Here is a 23266-nt window from a genome sequence, read left to right as displayed (position 1 = left end):
CGACTATTTAGCAAGCTGCTGCGGTTCAGAGTTGGAGCTACATAGTATGTACTTTACTGTAGAGATAGTATTTATTACTAAATAGTGAGGCACACCAAATACAGTACAAAAAGACAGTAAAGCCAAGTACAATAATTCCTGTAATTGTGTGTGTATGTGCACGCCGAAATCATAAATCGTGTTCATTATATTATAATGCCGTGTTGTTATTCTCCCGTTCGCTGGTCGAACGTTACGAATCTTTTTCCGCATTTGTTCGTTTCGTTCGACTAGCGTCTAACACCCGTAGTTTAGCAGTCGGAAAGATATGCAAATGTCCTTTAGATTCCTCTAATTGAGGAATCGTTAACTTTCCGCGTTTGTATATTCGGAAATTCCTCTCGCAACCTTCGCACTGTTACATTCACATTTCTGCATTCGACTAAAAATCGCAACTATGCTCCTGGAAACCAGGAGCTCCTATATAACCATGCTCCTTTAACCTGGAGGTTGAAGAATTTTAAAACTTTTACCTGATGACACATCTAACTTGGACCGATGCTTTTTATTGTTAATCTTCACTGTAAACGGCTCAATCAATAATTAAAACAGCTGCCACGGCTAAACTACATACTATTTCGGCTCCAAAAAATTAATAAATATTCTTCGGACATTCTAAAATAAGGATGAACAGCATTTTTCTTAAAAATATCACTGTTAATAAAAGAATTCGGAAAGTTCACGCTCCGTAACTTCTTCATTGCTTCGAACGTAGCCTGAAGCCGTCACGCTCTACGGGCGAAACCGCGTGCCGCTCGCTCGCTCGACCAACTTGCAGTTCGCGCGCTCGCCTCTCATTGGTCACTGTTTTTCGTTAATAACTCGTAAACAAAACCGAGGATTGCATTTTCGCTAGGGAAAAAGTTACTTCAAATGACCTCAGAAACAATAATTTATATAATCTATCATTATTGCTTCCAGAAAGTGATGCTACATGAAAATAAGTGTACATATATTATTTTTATAAGATATCCATTAAAGAACCATTTAATAAATTTTGCTAGGGTAAGCCATCGTGTTTCTAGGAATTGTATATTTTTTAACTATGTAATACTAGAAATCTAAAATAAATCTAAAAAAGTCATAGCATTAAGATATACATGTTAATATAAATTGCATCTTCAATAAATAAACACATTACGTACATCAAACTTCTCAATAAGAAACATCAAATCATAGGATCTACAACGTGGTGTAGTTAAAAGATACCTTAAAGCCTTTTTTGCTCTCTTAAGATTTTTTAATTTCCCAAATATTACGCAGGGAATTACTTTGGCAAATATAAACTCATAAAACGACATTATATATTCGTATTCACATTTCAAATTTTGGCTGACTGCATTTTTATGACTTAAAGTCATTAGAACACTGTTATAATCAAATTTCCTATGCCTTCTTTGAAATTAACTTAAAAGATCGGAAATGAATGGTATAGATAATTTATAATTTGTTACCACATTATTCCTCATGGTTTTTTTAATAATGTAATTGTACATTTCATTCGCTATTTTTGCAGTATTCAAGATGCAGCTTGTTGAAACTGCATTAATTGAACAAGAAGAAACAATGTTAAATGTATCGAATAATTGGATTTGCAATGATAAACCAGAAAAAACAAAATTTTTGAATTCTGCACAATATATTTGCATAGCCTTTTTTTAGTTTGTTTGCGTGACCCTGAAAAGAACAATCTTATACATAAATTTGTCTTAGATCTCTACATTTGAAAAATATAATAATCTGAACTTTTTAAAATGAAACTTTCAATTTCTTTCGTTCGCTTATACTTCCTTCCTTGTAATACACAGGGGAAACAAAACTAATCAAAGTTAAAGATAAATATGAGGAAAAGATTTTTTATTTTCTATTTTATAGTGGTATACAACAAAACAGACGTGTGTTTATTAAATTGATTTATCCGCTCCGAGAGAAAGATGTTCTCGCTGCTACGTCGTCAATAATAGGATGGATCAATCTAAAAGAATCTAAAATAATATATATAATTTTAAATAAACTTTAAATACTATTATAGAGATATAAGAGACCATGGTAAATGAAAATAATACTATATGCTAATATATACTAATATGCTTAGTATATGATATACTAAACATAAGCAGTAAGCCATATCTGGTTTGCTTGCGGTTAGCTCGGCTCCGTTCAGAATGGCGGGAATGACATTTCGTCGGCACATGGTCTATTAGAGTCCACCAAATGCGCATGCGGATGAGCAGCCATATTGAATTTTAGTTCATTCAAGTTTACAACTAGTTCAGATGGCAGTCAAAACAGTGTCCCAAAAATTTACTAAGAGCGGGCCCTCTGATTTAGTTTAGGCTTTAGACTATACCTAATGCGGATCTTAGACGGGAGAGAATAGACAACTCTATTATGTGGTATTACGACTTGGAGTTGCTTTCGAACATTTTCAAATTTGAACGTTAAAATCATTCAACCGTCACACATAACGTTCAAGATTCAGATTAATATAGGATGTTCTTCTCTTCACCTCCATGATTTAGCGATTAAACCGTTATTCAAGATTTTCTATTCGCATGTATCCATGTTTTCTTGAACGATACTTAACAATGTTCAAATTGATTTACACCAATAAAGTCCGCGGATGCTAACTTTACTGATGTAACTTTCTTAAACACTCCTGAACTACAAATAATGTCGATTGTATAAAGATAAAAAGCTCGTGAGTTTCTTCTTACTTTTATTCTGGAGAATATGTAAGTTTATTTTCCTTTGTCGAATCTATATATATTATAACAGTTTACAGTAGAACACTGCAAAACACGAATAAGAATTTGATTTAAAAAACTATACATATTTGTTTACGTGTGACTTAATGTACAGCAGGGGTGTCAAACTCAAAAGCTAACTTGGGCCAAATAAACAATGCTTAACTTTAGGTGGGCCGCAAAAAAAATCAATGTTCATAGAAACAAATATTTTCGTTTTGACTAGTACATTGTAATAAACATATATAAAGTTAAATTATTGTTTACGTCCTGATACTTGACATAAAAAATGTTCATCTCCCCTGATGTACAGCCTTTTTAAGTAATTTTTGACAGCATCGTTCTAACATTTTTTTAATTGCATTGTATTTTACAGATTAGTAAATAAGTTCCTTGATCAGAGTATTAACGAAACTGTATATGAGCGATCTGTAGCAAGTAAAGGTGATGTAACACAAAGGTATTAGGAACAATGCTGTCAAAAATTACTTAAAAAGGCTGTACATTAACTAACACATACCATACACTAATATAATCTTTTTAATCAATTTCTTATTCGCGTTTTACAGTGTTTTACTGTAAATTGTTATAATAGATTTGATAAAGAAAAATAAACTTACATATTCTCCAAAATAGGAGTAAAAAGAAACTCGCATGCTTTTTATCTTTATACAGTCGGCATTGCTTGTAATTCAAGAGTCTTTAAACAAGTTACATCAATGAAGTTCACATCCGTAGCTAACATACTATGACGTATCATTATTAGCCTGAACGATTTTGACGTTCAAATTTGAAAATGTTACAATTCCTAAGTTCGTAATGCGAAATGATAGCGATAGTCCTATTACTCTCAGCAGATGAATTGATCTTAATGCACAGTCTAGTTTATATGTATTTATCACATTATTTTATATAATAAATTTTGTGGTTTCGCATACATGTGTAATATTTAATACCACATCGGTAACATGAAGTCACATTATTCATGTTGGGTTGGGAGTTAGGATAACACTATTGTTTATATATCAATCACTAAAATGGAGAATTGTGTAATAAAAAAAGAGAATTCATTAACATAATATTGGGAATTATGTTGTAGATTTATTTATATATTTTCAAACTATACAAACTTTTTGATACATATGTTTATAAATGCATATACAAAAATAACAATTATTTATGATCATTATCATATTAATTCTTTGAGTATATTACATGTATCAAGCAGTCTGCATACTTTTTCTTCTTTTAGATTTATTACTGTCTAGTGTTTGTTTAAATGGCCTTTTTTGTGGTAAAGTAGGACTAGTTGGTTCACTTTGCGAACTTCCATTTTGAAGTGGCTCAGAGTCGTTCTGTTCATTGTGTGAAGCAAAAGCACTAAAGTTGAATGACTCAAAACCTTCAGATAATGTTTTTTCACGCAACAACCGTGATTCTTTCTTTAATAATTGCTTTTCTTTCTGTTTACCCTTATTTTTTTTCTTTTTTTTCATCTCGTTATTCGTCAATGTTGGGGTATCTGAATTACTACATGTATCACTATTTTCTTCTACATCTTCTGCTTTGCTTGTTGTCTCTTTCGCTTCTCCATTTACTTTAGGACTATCTTGGTGTATACTTTTTTTCACAGACCTACGAGATGTATAATTGTATATTAATGTTGAATTATGTTTTACACTTGTTTGAATATTACTTACATATTAAATGAAATTCCAATTTGAGCAGCTAGTCTATTATACGCTGTTTTTGTATCTTTTCCAAGTGAAGCATGAGTTTTGTATGATGCAAGAGCTTTTTTTACATCTTCCCAATCCCATGCTTTAGGCACGTGTTGAATGTAGATATAACGCAACAATAATAAAAGATTATAAACATATCTTTGTTTAACTTCTTTTCCTATTTCGTTACCATTATTCAGAATAGGCTGTTTATTTTCAACTCCGTGCACATTAGATAACTCTTGAAGTGTATTTATGACATTTTTATATAATTTCTTTTCCATTTTTATTCTGGTATCAGAACGTATTGTATCTACATTAACTAAACGACGATTATGATAGAAAACTGTTAAAAAGTCAAGAGCATATCTTCGTCGAAATGATCTTATAGTAACATCAAAGGCAAAATCCACCTAGAAAAGTAAGTTAGGATTATTTAGGGATGTACAATAAACTGTACTATAACTAGAAACGTACCAACAATGGGGCCAACTGCCAATTACCCTCCCACTGTAATTGTAATATACTTTTAAATAATATTGGTGACAACACACAATCTCTTCTTTTAAAAAAAGCTGTTAAATTTTCAGCATAAATTTCCACTATGGATGTTGTAGATATATCAGCTTGCTGTGCACATCTTACAAGGAATGTACAGCATTCTGCCAATTTGTCGCTCATTTCTTGATAAACCGACGTTGTCCTTTCTCCTTTCTCTATTAATGCCTTAGAAAATAAACAATGACTAATTATATAATAATTTTGTTTTATGTATTTTTAAATTATTTTTAATTACCTTCAGTATCACTGTCACTAAATTTTCATCCACATTTTTTGTATCTTTAAATTTCTTCACAGCAGCCAATTTTTTTAAACAAGACCGAATACGATCCTGAAGAGGTCTTTGATGAGAATCTTTTATACAGTATTCCAATAACGCAAAGAGTGGAAGTATCATATCAAGTATAATTGCCATTGATGGGCTACACTCTAAATATGTTTCTAATAAATCAATAACTCTAATTCTAAAATGTGTTAAAGCTTGTGCCGATTTTTCTTGTTTCTTCGATCGCGACTGGCGATTCTCTCGTAGAATTCTAAATGCTGCTGATAATGATTCATTTAATCTTTTTCCTTCGTCATCGTCGATTTTGTCCACGTCAATGTCTTCATCATCAGTTTGAACAAAAGCTTCACCTAATGCTTGCCGTACCGCCATTCGTAGTCGATCAGTGACAGTATCATCTTCATCTTCGTCAATTGATTCTTCATTAGAATCGGAATCGTTATTATCTGTTGAATATTGCACTGTGTTATCAGAAAGTTCTTCATCTACTTCACTATCATCTTCACTATCATCATCTGATCGTGAGTCCATTGAGTCTTCTTCATTTGCTTCCCCTTCTGTTACAAGAGGTCCTTTTCCACTTCTTATGTCCAGAACCTAAAAATTAAAAATTTGAAATGTAATATTATCTATTGTTCCAAATGAAATTACATCTACATACTGCTAAAATTTGATGTATAGCTGCTGGTGTTACATGTGGACAAATGTGTGGAAAAACACATCCCACTAAAGATCGCAGTAAATGATCGTTTTTAGAATAAAAAGACAGTAGTAAATCAACTACTACTTCCACCCATTCTGGTTCATCTTCTTCTTTTTTGTTGATTCTGACTTTATTTTTTTTAGATTTTTTAACCAATCTTTCATAACAACTTTGAAGTTCATTAATAGCCATGATTGCCATATGTGGGTCTGAAAATAATTGTAATCCCATATGTAAATTCATTGTATGAAATACTGGTACAGCCTCTGCCTTTTTCGTGTTATTCTCTAACTTCTCAATTGAATTTATCACTTTCTGCCAGGCTGTTTTGGCTTCATCCGACAACGGATTTCTTAGCTTCAGAGTTTCATTTCTGAAGCGAGTATCTAAATAATGAACTAAGTCACTTAATATATTTCGAAGACTACTTAATTTTGGTAATTTGTGATCCAATGCATGGTAAAATGCTTCTTTAAGTTGTACTGAAAATAAAAAATAACACAGTAATAAGAAAAAGTATGCACAAATTTCTATGTGTAAGATTATTATACTCACATGCCAAATCTACTCCAACATTCGTCATCTCACATAACCCTTGAGTAAATAAGAATTTTAATTGCTCTAATCTCCATTCTTGATCCATTAGAGTTACTGAATATCCCATTAATCTATAGAAATGTAATCAATTTGTTCTATATCTTTAATTGCACTTAAAGTAAAATTTAATTCAAATTATCTTTTTAAATAATCAAATACCTTGTTAATAAGTGAGCAGCATAGATTCTTTCAGTGTTTGTCCAGAATGTTTTTGTTTTTGTACCTGGCATTTCTTTGGGTATCATATTCTCAATAATATCTTTATATATTTTTGATACTTTTTTAATACCTTCTAAATTCAAATTTCCTGTAATCATTTGAACTACCTTTGTACCAGTTTTCTTTTCTATCATTAAGTCACCAGGATACAATATCAACTTCTTTAATACAGCAATCTGTGTTTTTAGCTTAGTATCACTGCTGGCTGTAGCTGATACCAGTAAATGTAAAATTCCCTTAAATGCAACGAGTACTTCATCTTTATCATGTTTTTTATTTCCATAAAACCTTTTTAGCATATGTTGCATATAGTTTGTAGATAGTAATGACGGAAGTATAGATTTATCTGTACTACTTGATAATATTAATTTAAGAATTTCTATGGCCAAATGTTCATCAATTCTTGAAGGTTTTGTAAACTTCTGATCTATATACATCCAAAATTCAGTAATAAGATCACCTGATGATAAATTCTCGCAAAATAATTTGAATACTGGATGATGACACAGTACAACTTTAGGTAAATCCTAAAAATTAATAATGCAATAGATTTCTTATAAAAAGTATTTATTATAAAAATGAAAATGTATTATTTGTCTAATGATCACTTACCAGTAATATTTTTACCATATCAGTCATAGATTCTTTGGTAACATCTCCAGTACCAAAATGTTCCTTCCAAAATGTCATGTTTGCAATTAATGGAAATTTGTCTTTTATTACTAGTAAAGCATAAATTGTATCTAAAGTTTGTTCTGACCAAGGCTTACCAAATTCTGTTTCAACAATTGGACAGACTAATTTTTCAATATTCTTTGTATCAATTTGATTGATAAACTCGATAAAAAATGAAATAGAGGGGAATGATAGATAACTACGTTGCCTGCCCCCTTTAATGAGATCTTCTATAATTTGCTTTTGCGTTTCTATTGAACTTTTCAAAAGTATTTTAGATCTTATTAATGCTCCATATACTAGTATACGTCCCATATAAATGTCAGCATTTTCCTGTAATAATATTTGTTACAAATATATAACATGATAGCGAACACATAGAACATTTGATAATGTATGTAATAATTAATGGTATACTTACACCTTTATTGTTACTGTTTACTGGATGCAATTCACTATCTACTATAGATATTATTTCCTCTATTGACATTTCAGGATGCGTTGTTAAAAAAACTGTCAAAGTTGTATAAAAACCGATCCTTGAAGAGGTTTTTGATGCACCTAAACCTCGAATTAGTCTCCTTATTGCATATTTAAACTCTTTACTGTCACTTTGGTTCTAAAAGATTATTAATTGTAGACAATTCATTTGTATGAAAAGACTCTAAACATATTTCGCGCTTTTAAAAAACGAGTGATTTGAGGTTAGTTTAAATAAACACTTACTGCACTTTGTCCAAGTAAATATTTTAGTAGTTCAATACCACCATTTATTCTATCGTGTTCAGTTTCATTTCTGAGTTTCGTAAAATGATCAAGAATCGTACAATCCATTTTATTCTTTTCCTTTACTCTTAAGGCATTTGAAACAACCTCTACCATGTGCATTCCCTCGTCTGCCATCTTGCTTCGCTTAACTAAAAACTACGTTAATCTTAAGATCACCTACATACTACATTAAATGTATGTACATAATGTACGTACAATTTGTACATAATATACAAAAATTACAATATGTAATATATTAGTAATATTTTAATTATAATTATTTAAGTGAAGCAAATAATAAATAAAATATAAAATCAAAATTGAATGTTTCATGTTTACGTAGCATAGACTGTCAACTGTTTTCTTAAAAACTCTTATTTTGGAGAAACACTTTCGAAATACAACATATACTGTCAGTGGAAAATTTTAGTAAATAATACTGAACAGTACTATATATGTACAAAAGCATATTTTTTAACAAAGCATTACCAAAACTTGGTCTTCTAAATTTATATTTTAAATAGTTATAAGTATTTTGTTCTACCAAATATAATTTTTAATTCTTTGATATATTATTATCTGTATTTATCAATTAAAATGTGTGAATAGATTTTCACAATTTTATGATTGAAAATTCTTTAATGGTTAGGAAAGTGCCATCTTGAATATAGTAACTCGTTCGACCCGCGCGGTCCCGGTCAGTTTCGTGCATCCAATATGGCTGGTCGAGGTGGTTACGAAGATTCAAGGCAAGTATAGACTGCAATTTCTTTCGTGTACAATAATCATTTCAGTTTTTTTAAAACAGTGTAACGATAGCAATATAGTCAGTGCACCAAACTGGTGAAAGAACACGTCCTTTCTTCGACAATCTTGCGATTTTAAGGTTAAATGAGTTTCGATTAGAGAGGAGCGCAGCACTTTGCAGATATGGTGCTTTCGACACGCGGCTTTATTTTGGCCGGCCAAACATTGATGTATCATGCTCGTAACACTATTAACAATAGTGTTATTTATCTGTTCGTGCTACTAATCTTATATACCTATCCGAAAATATTATTTTTCGTAATGTGGAGATATAATTGAGAGTACATTATTTTTTGAAATTTATGCTTATGAAATTGATATTAATTTAATGCTGTAATTGCAGCTTTTTTACCTTTATTATAATAAGAAATTTACATTTCTAAATACAAGAATTATTTCTCTTTAAGCGTATTGGATTATTTGAGTTTATTATTATGTTCAAAGCATTTAATGTCACTATTTTTATGTTACAAAATATTTTATTGAAAATATACATATGTATATACATGTATACATATATATAATATATATATATATATGTGTGTGTGTGTGTGTGTGTGCGTGTGTGTGTGTGTGTAGGTATGCATGTATGTATTTGTATATATAGTATATATATTATATTCATATACAATTTACTGAACAAATTGGTTTCAATAATACCTTTTTTATACGTTTAAGTGAATGAGTGTTTTGTTTTTTTACAGAGATTATGGTGGTGGATATCGCAGAAATGGAAAACCATTGCCAACTGAACCACCTTATACTGCGTTTGTGGGAAATTTGCCAAATGGAGTTGTTCAAGGAGATGTGGATAAAATCTTTAATGAACTTAATGTTAAAGGAATCAGATTGGTTAAAGATAAAGAAACTGATAGGTTTGTATATTATGAGTTACATCAGATATGACAAGATTATAGTTGTGATATCACTAATGTTTATCTTGTTTTTTCTGCAGGTTTAAGGGCTTTTGTTATGTCGAGTTTGAAGATTTAAAAGATTTAAAAGCTGCATTAGAAAAAGATGGTGCAGTAGAAATTGATGGTAGTGTCATTAAAATAGATGTAGCAGAGGGTAAAAGAAATGATCGTGGAAGTGGTTTTGATAGAAGAAATCGTACTGGAGGCACTACTGGAGGTGGTTTTAGAGGAAGAGATAGTGGTCGTAGTGGATATGGTGATGATTATGGTAATAAATGTTTACGTTCATATATTTCTTTGTACCGTATGTTTAATATTTAAATTAATTTATTTACCACAATTGTGTTATTGTTTATAATATACTAATATGTGGAGGATTCTGTATATAAAATTTCTCCTTTATGCTTTGTGGATTAATGTTAAATCATTTTAAACTATTTTAATTATAATATACAGGAGGTTACAGTGATAGAGGTCAACATGGTGGTCGACAAAGTAATTCGTGGGACATGAGAGGTAGTCGAGGCAGTACCAACAGTCAGTTTAATGATGACACAAGTGGAGGAAGTCGAGATTGGTCTCGAAGTGGTGTGCCACCACCTAGTGGATATGGCACCAGGCCACCCACTCGTGTAAGAGGAACTGAGCGAAAACCATTTCCTGATGAAATGTATAATAAAGATCCACCTCCAGGTTAGCTAATTCTCTTCATTTTGTTTCCTAATTATTTGATAGGGCTTAATAATTATTAATATCTTTCTAAATATAGACACAACTGGAAGGAAACGTTTGGTGTTAGCACCAAGGACAATTCAAACACCTGTCAATGCAGTTGCTGAATCAAGTAAATCAAGTTCAATATATGGTGGTGCAAAACCTCGAGAGGAGAAACTTAAAACTTATGACAAGTAAAAATATTATTATGTTTAATAGTTTCTGATCCCTTAATTAGAGGGGATGGAACTTCCCTAACAAAGATTTGGAAACCAATGCGAGATTTTTTAGTTTCCTCACAGACAATGGGAAGAATCTCTTCAAAGCTGAAATAATGAAATTATGATCATTTTTATTTACCCCTTATGGGGTGTGTCTTCCCCCAAAATTCGTAACGACAAAAGGTGATTTGATGAAACTCTCAGTTTCTACGCATTTGACACTTTTAATTATGAATAAAATTTTCTTGTCTAATGCCCTCTCTATTTACATTAACTTCTTAGTTAAAACGAAATGTAATAGTAAATTGGGAATTCGAAGTAAACACTGTGTGCACAATGCATGCTTCAATAGTGTTGGTATTTATATATATATATAAATATTATATATAAATAAGTATATATATATGTAAATCATAATTGTTGAGATGACACAGAAGTTTTGTATCAATTTGTAATAATACTGAGGGTATATGTACAAACTATTAAAAATATATACTGTCATTGCATGTGTATTTGATCCCGTGCAAAGCCGTATTTTCAAAAATTGTACTCTAAAATAATCCCTATTTAAATGAGTACGAAGCATTATCTGTATTATTTTTCCTTCCTTATAATTTTTACGTTTCACTTTAATACTGATCATTGTATGTGCTTGTTAAAATGGTTTGAGAATAATTATTTAATAGATAAAGTCGCATTTGATTAAAATGATTAAATAATTGTTTACTCGCGCTTAAGATAAATAATTAATAAAGAATTAAAATATTTGAATGATTAAAAAAATTTGTACATCACCGAAAGATACAAATGATAATGTGTCGATTATTAAACAATAATATTGTGTAACGAATTAATTAACTATGCTAGTAATAAATGTCGATCATTTGAAAAAGATCGATGGTTATGAGATAATAAATAAAGGGAAACTTGAAATAATGACAAATACTATGTAAAACTATGCTTGTATATGATATTATTTCCTGAATAAAGTAGCCGTTTGCCTGATAAACGTATAATGTATCGTCAGAGATTTAAGGGACAATAGGCGATAAAAAGTTGTATGTAATTTTAATTATGAATAACATGTAATATTCTTAATACCTTTTGTAAATCACTCATAAATATACTAAATTAATCTATTCGGATAATTTTTCATAATAATTCGATGTTCAACTTTTTTTTAATTTTTTACACATTAAAATATTTAAAAGATATATAATAAAAAGTAAATTACAGTTTCTACATGTAATTACATGTTTAATGTTAATTTGCATCGATGAAGAATGTAACATAGATAAAATGGTTATCTTATTTCTTATAGAACCCCAGAGGTATTTCAGTTGCCACGCCTAAATTTCTTCCAATTGAGGGATATCTCCCTTCCCCCACTTTACCCGGATATGGAGTAATGTTTCCTGTACAGTCGGTGTAACATCTATATTTCAATGAGGCCACAATAAATAATTTGGTTTTGTTATATGACTTTGGTCATCAGTTAGTTAATTACAAGAAAGTAAAAGTAATGTGGATTCAAACAAAAGTTGTGAAGTAAAGTCACCTGGTCATTTCTACGCCGTTTTATTTGACGCATGTATTTTCGGTATGGTTGTGATACAATCGTGTTCTGTCACAATACGGCGCCCTTTTGTCTAAAATTTGGTTTCGGATTATTTTTTTAATATTCTTCGGCTGCACTCAATTAGTAATTTCTCCTCTGTAGGTTACTTTTTTAGAAAAAAAATGTCTACTGAAAGTGTGAAAACTGTAAGTATTGTGTAATAAATATAAAAATTATTTACAATATCTTTTTTTGTACATTATAAAAGTGGTGTTTATATTTGTTATACTTTATTATATAGTTTGCTAGCCTTGAAACTCCTGGATATGTGGGATTTGCAAATTTACCCAATCAAGTACATAGGAAATCTGTAAAGAAAGGATTTGAATTTACGTTAATGGTTGTTGGAGAATCAGGTCTTGGAAAATCTACGTTAGTCAATAGTCTATTTCTTACTGACTTATATCCAGAACGTGTAATTCCTGATGCTATAGGTAAGTTTAATTTTATGTGGATACTAATGTCTGTGTTTAATATTTTTTGCAACATTGTTAATTATTGATGTATTAATGTTATATAAATAGAAAAAACTAATCAAACTGTAAAGCTCGATGCTTCTACTGTGGAGATTGAAGAAAGAGGAGTTAAACTTAGGTTGACTGTTGTCGATACACCTGGTTATGGAGATGCAATTGATAATACAGATAGTTTTAGAGCTATTATACAGTACATAGATGACCAATTTGAAAGATTCTTACGTGATGAAAGTGGCTTAAATAGAAGAAATATAGTAGATAATAGAATACACTGCTGCTTTTATTTTATTTCTCCATTTGGTCATGGGTAAGACAAATTTAATTGTGACTATACTTTAGAAATGGTATAGATGTTACGAAATATATTTATTCTTGCTAGATTGAAACCATTGGATATAGAATTTATGAAACAACTCCATAATAAAGTCAATATTGTGCCAGTAATTGCTAAAGCAGATGTACTTACAAAAAAAGAAGTTTTACGCTTAAAAAAGCGTGTTATGGAAGAAATTGAGGGCAGTGGTATCAAAATCTATCCTCTGCCAGATTGTGATAGCGACGAAGACGAAGATTACAAAGAACAAGTTAGACAACTAAAAGAAGCAGTTCCTTTTGCAGTATGTGGAGCTAACACTCTGTTAGAAGTAAAGGGGCGTAAAGTACGTGGACGCTTGTATCCATGGGGAGTTGTAGAGGTTGAGAACCCTGATCATTGTGATTTTATAAAATTGAGAACAATGTTGATGTAAGTATTATTATTTGAACAAATTGTACTAGAACAAAGAAACTGTTGCTTTTTATTTTTGTAAATTTGCAGCACACATATGCAGGATTTGCAGGAAGTGACACAAGAGGTACATTATGAAAACTATCGTAGTGAAAGACTGGCAAAAGGAGCTCCTGTTCCACCTCGCAGACAAACGTAAATTTAAAAGACGTATACATAAATTTGTTTATAATATTAAATATATTTATTAACTTACCGAATCATTTTATTAACAGTATTATGGAATCCGAGAAATCTCATGCAGTGTCTGAAAAAGATCGTATTCTACAAGAAAAAGATGCGGAATTACGACGAATGCAAGAACTCGTGGCAGTAATGCAAGCACAAATGCAACAGCAGCATCCATAATTATATACTTTATGCAAAACTGCATAAAGATACACACAAATTGATCACCATTGAAGGTGCCAAAAAGATAAATAATTATTATGCTATCCAAGATAAAATGTAATAGGAGTGCATAGTTTCATAAATTGATTTGTGGCAAACGTATTATGTAAAGATACGTTTTTTAATATTCAGTATTTTCTTTAAATACTAAGTCAAATAATATTCATATTCGAGTGTCTTACAAAAGTCAAAACAGAAATGTGCGATAAGTGCCTTGCATATTCCTTTTAAATAGAACAATTTACAGTTCCATTATTGAAATAACTCATCATATTAAAGTAAATTTATGTAATAGTTGAAGGATACAGTACAATTCAAATTTGCTAAAACATACTAGATATACAATAATAACTATACAATATAACGTATCCATCAAAACATGCACAATTTTTAAGCGTATAAAAAATCTCATATCAAAATAAATTAAAAAATTAATGCAATTTTATATAGGTACATATATATGTCAATGTTCTCTGAATATTGATATTTTATAGAAATATTTTATTGACAAACAAACTGAGAAAAGCATACAGTTTGCAAGCCATATCTTCCAATGTTCCATGTATATTTTTTTAAGTAATTCAAAAATTTAAGACTGTTTTAATATCAAACTATCAGTAATAATTCAGTATACCTAAGAACTAAAAAATTTATCTTTTACTGTGATAGACAGTGTCGTATATAGAAAACGTAATTTGTTTATATTTCTGCAATATGTAAAGTATTATTTTTATTTTGAAACAACATATGTGTTACTTTTACTTAATATTAAATAAGACTTAGGCATTTAATTCATTGTACGACTTACATAAACAATTTAGATAATTCAAATTATAGCATTATATTTAATGACTTGAAAATCATGAGAAGACATTTTAACGATGTAAGTGAAACAAATATCAATGTATTACGTAAATTTATTTTTTCTTAACTATTGTACTTATGTATGCATTTTTATACTAAGAACATCATCACACTTTTGTATGTATTATACAGATACACCCAAAGTGTATTTTACACCTTTTTTATACAAATATACCGATTATAATTTGTGTCATTGATTGTTTAAATTTTACTCTCTGTGATTCATGTAATAATCTATTGCAGTTGAAAATGCTGCAAAGCCTGCTGCTCCAATTATACCTGCTTTTACACCAGCTGAAACGTGAAATTACAGTGAAGTCGCAATTAAATTATTATGTTCCAACCTAATATATATAAGCAATCGATACCTCGTAATCCTAATATTCCACCTGTAAAACCACCAGCATATGCAGTATTCTTCCAATCATTTTTACCTCTGTACTAGAAGGACATTGTAAAATATGCATCATATACTCTTACTATTAATAAATTGTGATAAAATAAAGTATTATAAATATATATACATATATAGGATGTCTATGAAATCATGGTGCAAACGACCAAGTGGTAATTCTCTACATAAGTTGAAAAAGAGGAATATTTTTTAAGAAAATCGAGTTTGAACATTCAGTGAATATGTATGCTACTGAATAGTAATTGACTGACGCACCTGTTCATGATCTACTAACACTATTTCTTGCACATACTAAAGCACGTAAATCTGATGGATTTTCAACCCAATTTTCCTTGAAAATAAGATTATAAATGAAAAGAATGTTATTCCCTTTTTTAACTTCTGTCTATATATACTGATCAAAATAAAATAATTTTGTAGAAAATTCATAGGAGTATTACCGATTCTATAGAACATTCAATTGCAGTAAATACACAACCAACTATAGCAAAATTTTTAGCATAACTTGAAGCTGTGCTTCCCATTTCTCTAAGTGTTTCGCGAACAGTTTGTTGTTTCTCAATGCTAGCAAAATTTGGATTTACACTAGCTGAAAACCATCCTATTACACCTCCCAAAGCATATCCTGAAAATATAATTTTTCTTTTATTTATAGTTCATTAAATAGTAATTATTTAACACAATTATGTAACATACCTATAAAACAACTGCATATGCTTTTAAAAGTACAACTTTCTGCTATACTTTCCATACGTTTTTCTACATTAGTTTTAATTTGTACAGGTCCCACTGTCCTTGGGATTATAATATTTTCTCTAAATCTTTGCTGACTGCCGACTAGATAAACAGCTATGTTATCCCAAGTTCTATCATTTATAAAAACTTTTCCTTCACTATTTTCTGGTGGTTTAGGTGGTTCAGTGGTAAACATTTTTATTTGGGTACTATATACTTATTGAAACAAAACCACATTAGAGTTTTCAAAGTTTAATCACTGTGAGTTTTCTCAGCCTTATCGATGGCAATGCTGGAATTATATAAGATATATGTATACAGTGTTAGTTTATGTAAATATCTATAAATCAAAAAACGAACAAATTTAATACATAGCAAAGACTACTAGACTACTGTCTTTAACATATTCTTCATTCTAACCTATTATTACAAATTGGCATTAAATAACATGTAGAAGGATATTAAAAAGTTATTTTAAAACTTTCTGTATTAAACTCCAGTTTTACATTAAGGTGTATGAGTAAAATGTTTTGCTTCCAATTGAAGATTAAGATACAATCTCTTTCTCTAAAAAGTAATGCACAAGCTCATACTTGCTTCGTCAAACACGTTGTATGCATATCGATATAACATGTTAATATCGATACTATAAAAATATAAATTCTATTACTCTAGTGTTTCCATATGACATCTGAATTTTTTCGTTTATTTTGACGTTTTTGATTTTTTGCAGCCAGAATTTTTAATTAAAAATCTCGAACGAATTACATAGTATGCGCGTGGGTGCTTCACATATCACGGATTTGTTTCAAAATTTCTGAATATTCTCAAATTTGGAAATTAGGCCACAACCTGACGTGACGCGTGTCGATGTTCCCTGGTTGAATGATTTTAGGGCCCTGAAAAGGACCGATTGTTACAGGTTGATAGCTCTTTGGGCGAACAATTGTGTTGGGTTAAATAGATTTTATTACGTAATTATTTCACAGCTGACATGTGCCGAAGTTCTCTGGAATGCCATTGTAATTCATTGGCATTATAATCCAATAAAATGCCATTGTAATCCATTGTCAATCACATTTGTAAGGTCTCCTCTGCACCATTCAGAACCACTGTTGTAAATGCTTAGCTAAACAAACGGTCTAAAGCGAAAGAGCTACATTGTCTTAACCGTTATGTATGTACAATTAGATTTCCGCATATGAAATGTCGGATTTTTGTGATCGGCAAATATTTGTCTCCCTGCTTACATTATGCTGTTATTATTGTGTATTGCCAGCGTCATATTTTGCCAAAAAGAATTCTTTTCAAATTCTGTATTACGTCGCAAGAAACAGTATCAGATTTAAATGAATCAGAAAGTATGAAACATTGCAACATCCACCCTATTCACTCGATCTATCGCTAATAGATTTTCATTTTTTAAAATACCTATACAACTCTTTTCAAAGAATAAACATTTTGTTTGCGAAAATAGTATTAAAATTTCCATAGCCGAATTTCCAAATCCAAAAGACCAGAATTTCTATATAAAAATGGCATTCATACATTAAAAGCTCGTTGGAAGAAATGTATCGAAACAAGTAGGTCATATTTCGAGCAAATAAACATCTTCAGAAAAAGATATGAAGTTTACACTATTCCACTTGCAGCATTCATTCATTCTCTCGCGCTAACATTCAGGACAATGCAATAATTAGCTAGGCTTGATCTTGCTCAACTTGTCAAAATATTTCCTACAACACATACATCCGAAACATATCTCAATGTGCATGTAGTCAAGAATCCTACAAGGCGACAAGCACAACTCGAATATTGCGCCCCATGTTTCAGATGGAGCGCCAGGTATACTAGTACGCAAAAAGAGTGAGACCACAAGCACGGTAAAGTGAGACGGCCTAGATTTCTCGTCCGTGTGACTTATTTCGCATGGGTGCAATGATGCTTATTGAGGGCAACACTGTTCAGTTCAGGTGTAAATCGACAGCCAATCAAAGCACAGCAATTCCTTGTCATCTCCAAACATGGTTCTTGAATTGAGAGATTACTGTACTTGTACATACATATAGTGGTACCGGTACCGGGTACAAGGGTAAACAACTTCTAGGGATACCTAGAATACAAACGTCATAGCAGAGTACAGTACATACTGTAGCAAGAATAATAATATTGCTATAGTGCGTAAGGAACCTATTTTAAACCGGCGATTATGCTTCCGTTCGGATCATGGGGCGAACACAGATTAAAATAAACTTGAAACACTCTAGTAGCGTCTAGACATTTCTAAAGTCTTTTTAACACGATGCGAAAGCGGTATTAGCCTCAGTACTGCTGCATCGGAGACTTGAGAAAGTGTTACCGATAATCAAAGCGAAAACTAAGCTATTGAGTCTTTTTCAAAAAGTTCATATATTATATACATTGTTAAGTAAGTAAAATACAGTATAGTAAAATAAAGTAAAGTAAAATATAATAAAATAAAGTTAAATTATTTTTCATTAACGCTTTTATTTTACATTACTTATTTTTCATTGCAAGTAGAGTTCACAAGTTATTCAACATGACAAAAACAATTCTAACTGCACAACAATGGAAGGAGAAGGGTAATGAAGAATTCAATAAAATGAATTGGTCAGAAGCATTGAGTTGTTATACAAATGCCTTAAAGCTTTCAAATGAAGGCAATTCTGAAAAAGCTATATATTATAAAAATCGTGCTGCTGTATATTTAAAACAAGAAGAATATAACAAAGCAATTAAGGATTGCGACGAATCACTTAATATATGCCCGAACGATCCCAAAGCACTATTTCGCAGATGTCAAGCATTAGAAGCTTTAGAAAGATATGAAGAAGCATATCGTGATGCCAGATATATAATTTCAGTAGATTCAGGAAATAAGGCAATTCAACCTATTGCTGCACGATTACATGAGATTGTACAGGAAAGATATAAACAAAATTCTCGCACTAGTGCCAAGGTTTGTATACTGACATTTATCATATAATACGATATCACAAATTCTATTATAATTTATTGTAATGTAATATATAAATTATATTCTTCCGCAGGTATCACAAATGATGGATTTAGTTTTTGAAATGAAAGGGACCAATGAAAACCGAGAAACAGCAATGAAAAATTTACTTGTTCTTGCTAGAGAAAGAGCAGGTGCAGAAATTATGTTAAAAGATGGAATTATTCCTAAAATAGTAAAACTTATGAAACTTGAAAAGAACGAGGAAATAATAACAAGTGCAATTCATATCATTGCCGAATTATGTAAAGATAATGTTAGCCGGACTGACGTTATTTTAAAGCATATTGGTATACCTTGTTACTTAGAAATGATCAATAGTAAACTTTCACAAAGAGTAAATGCTGCTCAGTATTGTTTGCAGGTTTGTAAACCTAATATATAATGACAAAATACCATTACTTTATTAACTTAAAACTAACAGTAATGTCTAAATTTGAAACTATGTTTTTAGACTATACTCAATACCTACAGTGGCATGGATAATAAACCAGATACAAAACCAAACAAAGAATTATGTGATAAATATAATAAACAAATTGATACTATTTTGTCTTGCTTGTTATACAGTGTAACAAGTAGAATTATTTCTGGATTAGCAAGAGACGCGATTATAGAACTTATTATACGCAACATTCACCATACTGCATTAAATTGGGCAGAGCGATTAGTGGAACTTCGTGGCTTACAACGTTTAATGGAAGTAGCCAGTGAACTTGAAGAATATAAATATGAATCTTCAATGGACATTACACCATCTACTAGAACTGTGACCAGTGTATGCTTAGCAAGAATTTATGAAAATATGTATTATGATGCTGCAAAAGAAAAATTTGGAAATGCCATAGACGAATTTATTAAAGATAAATTACTTGAGCCAGATATAGAATCTAAGGTACGTAACAGATTACTTTTAAATTTTTGCAAAAATCTATTGAGAAAAATATACATATCTATGCTTTTATTGTATTTATTTCTGTTTAAAATAGGTCCGTGCTGTAGTTGCTATCACAACATTATTGCTTGGTCCATTAGATGTTGGAAATACAGTGATTGCTAGAGAAGGTATCTTAGAAATGATACTTGTAATGGCAGGTACAAACGATATACTACAACAAAAAGTTGCTTGTGAGTGTATAGTTGCTGCAGCATCTAAGAAAGATAAAGCTACTGCAATTATAAATCAAGGAGTGAACATTTTGAAAAAATTATATCACTCTAAAGATGATTCTATTAAAGTACGTGCATTAGTAGGCTTGTGTAAGCTGGGTAGTTCAGGTGGCTCAGACGCCACAATTAGACCATTTGCAGATGGTGCAACATCAAGATTAGCAGAAGCTTGTAGGAGATTCTTAATTAATCCTAAGAAACAGAAAGATATGAGGAAATGGGCAGTAGAAGGGTTATCGTACCTTACTTTTGATGCTCAAGTTAAAGAAAAACTTATTGAAGATAGCGAAGCAGTTACAGCAATGATAGAACTTGCTAAAACAGGAGATCAGTCTGTAATTTATGGTGTTGTCACAACATTGGTGAATTTATGTAATGCTTATGACAAACAAGAAATTATACCAGAAATGATAGAACTAGCAAAATTTGCAAAACATCACATACCCGAAGAACATGAACTTGACGACATAGATTTTGTAAAAAAGAGAGAAATTATATTAGCTAAGGCTGGTGTTACCAGTGCATTGGTTAGTCTCTCCAAAACAGAAAGTCAAAATAGCAAGGAATTAATAGCACGTGTTTTCAATGCAATTTGTAGTCAACAAGAAGTTAGAGGTATTGTTGTTCAACAAGGTGGAGCTAAGGCTCTTTTACCATTGGCTTTAGAAGGAACTGAAAAAGGAAAGAAACAAGCATCTCAAGCCCTAGCCCGTTTAGGAATTACGATAAATCCAGAGGTGGCTTTTCCTGGCCAAAGAATAATGGAAGTAGTACGGCCTTTTATAAATCTTTTAAATCCAGATTGTTCTGCACTTGAAAATTTCGAAGCTTTAATGGCTCTGTGCAATTTAGCGGGTGTTAACGATAGCGTTAGGAAAAGAATATTACAGGAAGGGGGTTTCCAAAAAATAGAGACTTACATGTTTGAGGATCATGATATGTTAAGACGTGCCTCCACACAGGTTGTAAATAACTTAATGATGTGCGAAGATACTATAAAATATTATGAACAAGAAAATGATAGAGTTAAATATCTAGTTATTCTTTGCGAATATGAAGATATTGAAACAAGTTTAGCAGCAGCAGGAGCCTTAGCGATGTTGACATCGGTTAGCAAGAAATCTTGTAGTAAAGTCTTTGATTCTAAGGATTGGTTAGAGTCATTACGATTTTTACTCGCTAATCCAAATTCTGATTTACAACATAGAGGAATTGTCATTGTTTTAAACATGATGAAAAGCACTAAGGATGTTGCAGCAAGATTAATTGAAACTGATGTGATGGAAATTTTAATGGCTCTTACAAAGAATGAATCTGCAGAAAATAAAAAGATTAAAGAATTAGCTAGCAGTGCATTAGAAGCAGCAGCAGAATGGAAACTTATTAAAACTGCAAGTGAACAACAACAATCGCAGGATTCAAATAATTCAGAAAACGTTGAATAAATATTTAATATTTACTTAATCACACATACATTGAACATGAAATAATTTTAATAATGATTACAATTTTGTTATATCATAAAGTGCCTAAAACTATGTGTGTCATTTCATTCTTATAGTAAACCGCAGTCCAAAATTTTGAGTTCGGATAGATAATACCGGGTACTCGAAGCCAAGTCTGAATACTCCGTGACGCGACGTAGAACCTCTGCTAATCATTGTTCAAAATTATAATGTTCACCCGGTAGACGTACCGTGCTATAGTGCCGAACTCTTGCGCATGTATCGTCTGCCCCCATTCTTGCATAGCCTATTTTCCTACGAATACTAGACGTGACCAATCACAAACGTAAGAGCATTCCTGTCAACTATACTGCCCTCTACCTCTGCTATGTTGAACTGCTCATCCGTGATATGACCGATGGAGTCACGTGAAATTTGAAGAAATGTACGGCAACGGTGTATATAGCAGACATTTCTACAATCGAAGCCCTCAAATTTAGTCTTCTGGGAATCTAAATTTTTCACTTCTGAATTGTACAGATTTTAGTGGATGTAAACCTCTGCAAACTAATATACGTATATGGTTTTCTTCTTTTGGGTCATCATAGCGTGCGGTGAGCCTCAGCCTTAATCTTTTGCCCACAACCACGCCTGAAAGACGTAGTCAGATAATCGGGCTACAATATATTACCGTGCCTGAGAGACGTGGTCAGATTGTAATTAGGCTAGAAATGAGAACCGTGATGCATCAATTTTGGGGTCTTTTATTTCTCGACATTTAATTATTTTATTAGTAGCTAAAGGAGGTGGCGCAGGTACCAACTTGGCGCGGTGCTAATCCCCGCCGTGGTCTAAGGGAACCGACTTTTATAGACAATATGCCTTCCATTAAAATATGACTGAAACCTTTTTAAATTATGAAACACCATCGAAATCAAAAAAACTCTGTAAAGTTTATACGAGACATAAAAGAACATAGCGAAACAACGTGGGAGTGTAAAAGATGTAAAGTCCCATTACATGTACCAAAATGCTTTGAAAGATATCATACGGTTGAAGACCATTAATTTACTGTAAATTATTATAAATTGGAATTAAAACTTATTATAACTTATAAAATTATAGAATTATTAAAACTAATAAACTTTTCCTGTTCACTAATGATTCATTCGAAATTATTTATCAAACACCTTACAAAATTAAACCAATTGTACCTTAGACATGTATGTATTTATATTCCGTAAGACGTGCGTGACTGGCACAACTTCAGACGTTTCGCGCAACCGTGAAAAGGCAGAACGCGTGACCAATCTTGTTGTTGTTTGTGGCACACGATATTGAAACTAAATCGTAG

General features: G+C 31.3%; 5 protein-coding genes across 15 annotated transcripts; 3 read left to right on the top strand and 2 right to left on the bottom strand.

The window, feature by feature from the left end:
- Positions 1-3867: 3867 nt before the first annotated feature.
- On the bottom strand, positions 3868-8472 carry Mybbp1A (MYB binding protein 1a). Its single transcript, XM_033475443.2, has 10 exons — positions 8275-8472; positions 7970-8167; positions 7486-7881; positions 6814-7400; positions 6613-6725; positions 6016-6539; positions 5304-5951; positions 4985-5233; positions 4487-4920; positions 3868-4421 (listed from the first exon to the last, which is right to left on the bottom strand). The coding sequence occupies exons 1-10, from the start codon at positions 8449-8451 to the stop codon at positions 4007-4009; spliced, it is 3741 nt and encodes a 1246-aa protein (XP_033331334.2). The 5' UTR covers positions 8452-8472; the 3' UTR covers positions 3868-4006.
- Positions 8473-8907: 435 nt separating this feature from the next.
- eIF4H1 (eukaryotic translation initiation factor 4H1) lies at positions 8908-11984 on the top strand. The gene is made up of 5 exons (XM_033475482.2): positions 8908-9065; positions 9828-9998; positions 10079-10308; positions 10497-10733; positions 10810-11984. Exons 1-5 carry the CDS (start codon positions 9034-9036, stop codon positions 10950-10952), a joined length of 813 nt encoding a protein of 270 aa, XP_033331373.2. The 5' UTR covers positions 8908-9033; the 3' UTR covers positions 10953-11984.
- Positions 11985-12258: 274 nt separating this feature from the next.
- Positions 12259-15303, top strand: Septin1 (Septin 1). Its single transcript, XM_076522282.1, has 6 exons — positions 12259-12739; positions 12835-13027; positions 13118-13376; positions 13449-13814; positions 13887-13991; positions 14072-15303. Exons 1-6 carry the CDS (start codon positions 12716-12718, stop codon positions 14202-14204), a joined length of 1080 nt encoding a protein of 359 aa, XP_076378397.1. The 5' UTR covers positions 12259-12715; the 3' UTR covers positions 14205-15303.
- Positions 15148-17579, bottom strand: LOC117223273 (mitochondrial import inner membrane translocase subunit Tim22). 10 transcript variants are annotated; one of them, XM_033475488.2, is made up of 6 exons: positions 17235-17579; positions 17029-17159; positions 16222-16552; positions 15966-16150; positions 15479-15551; positions 15148-15404 (listed from the first exon to the last, which is right to left on the bottom strand). In XM_033475488.2, the coding sequence occupies exons 3-6, from the start codon at positions 16454-16456 to the stop codon at positions 15319-15321; spliced, it is 579 nt and encodes a 192-aa protein (XP_033331379.2). In that variant the 5' UTR covers positions 16457-16552; positions 17029-17159; positions 17235-17579; the 3' UTR covers positions 15148-15318. The 10 variants fall into 10 exon arrangements, with proteins under 10 accessions (XP_033331379.2, XP_076378399.1, XP_076378400.1 ...); XM_076522284.1 differs by having other exon boundaries at positions 17113-17159; XM_076522285.1 differs by lacking the exon at positions 17029-17159.
- A 530-nt stretch (positions 17580-18109) lies between these two features.
- unc-45 (unc-45 myosin chaperone) lies at positions 18110-22005 on the top strand. Of its 2 annotated transcripts, none has more exons than XM_033475479.2 (5): positions 18110-18688; positions 18799-19240; positions 19332-19661; positions 19752-20192; positions 20287-22005. In XM_033475479.2, exons 2-5 carry the CDS (start codon positions 18821-18823, stop codon positions 21910-21912), a joined length of 2817 nt encoding a protein of 938 aa, XP_033331370.2. In that variant the 5' UTR covers positions 18110-18688; positions 18799-18820; the 3' UTR covers positions 21913-22005. The 2 variants fall into 2 exon arrangements, with proteins under 2 accessions (XP_033331370.2, XP_033331369.2); XM_033475478.2 differs by having other exon boundaries at positions 18111-18688; positions 18802-19240.
- The last annotated feature ends 1261 nt before the right edge of the window (positions 22006-23266 follow it).

The sequence above is a fragment of the Megalopta genalis genome, chromosome 5 (assembly GCF_051020955.1).
Source record: "Megalopta genalis isolate 19385.01 chromosome 5, iyMegGena1_principal, whole genome shotgun sequence".
Classification (NCBI taxonomy): Eukaryota; Metazoa; Arthropoda; class Insecta; order Hymenoptera; family Halictidae; genus Megalopta; species Megalopta genalis.
This window is presented reverse-complemented; position numbering and strand designations above follow the sequence as displayed.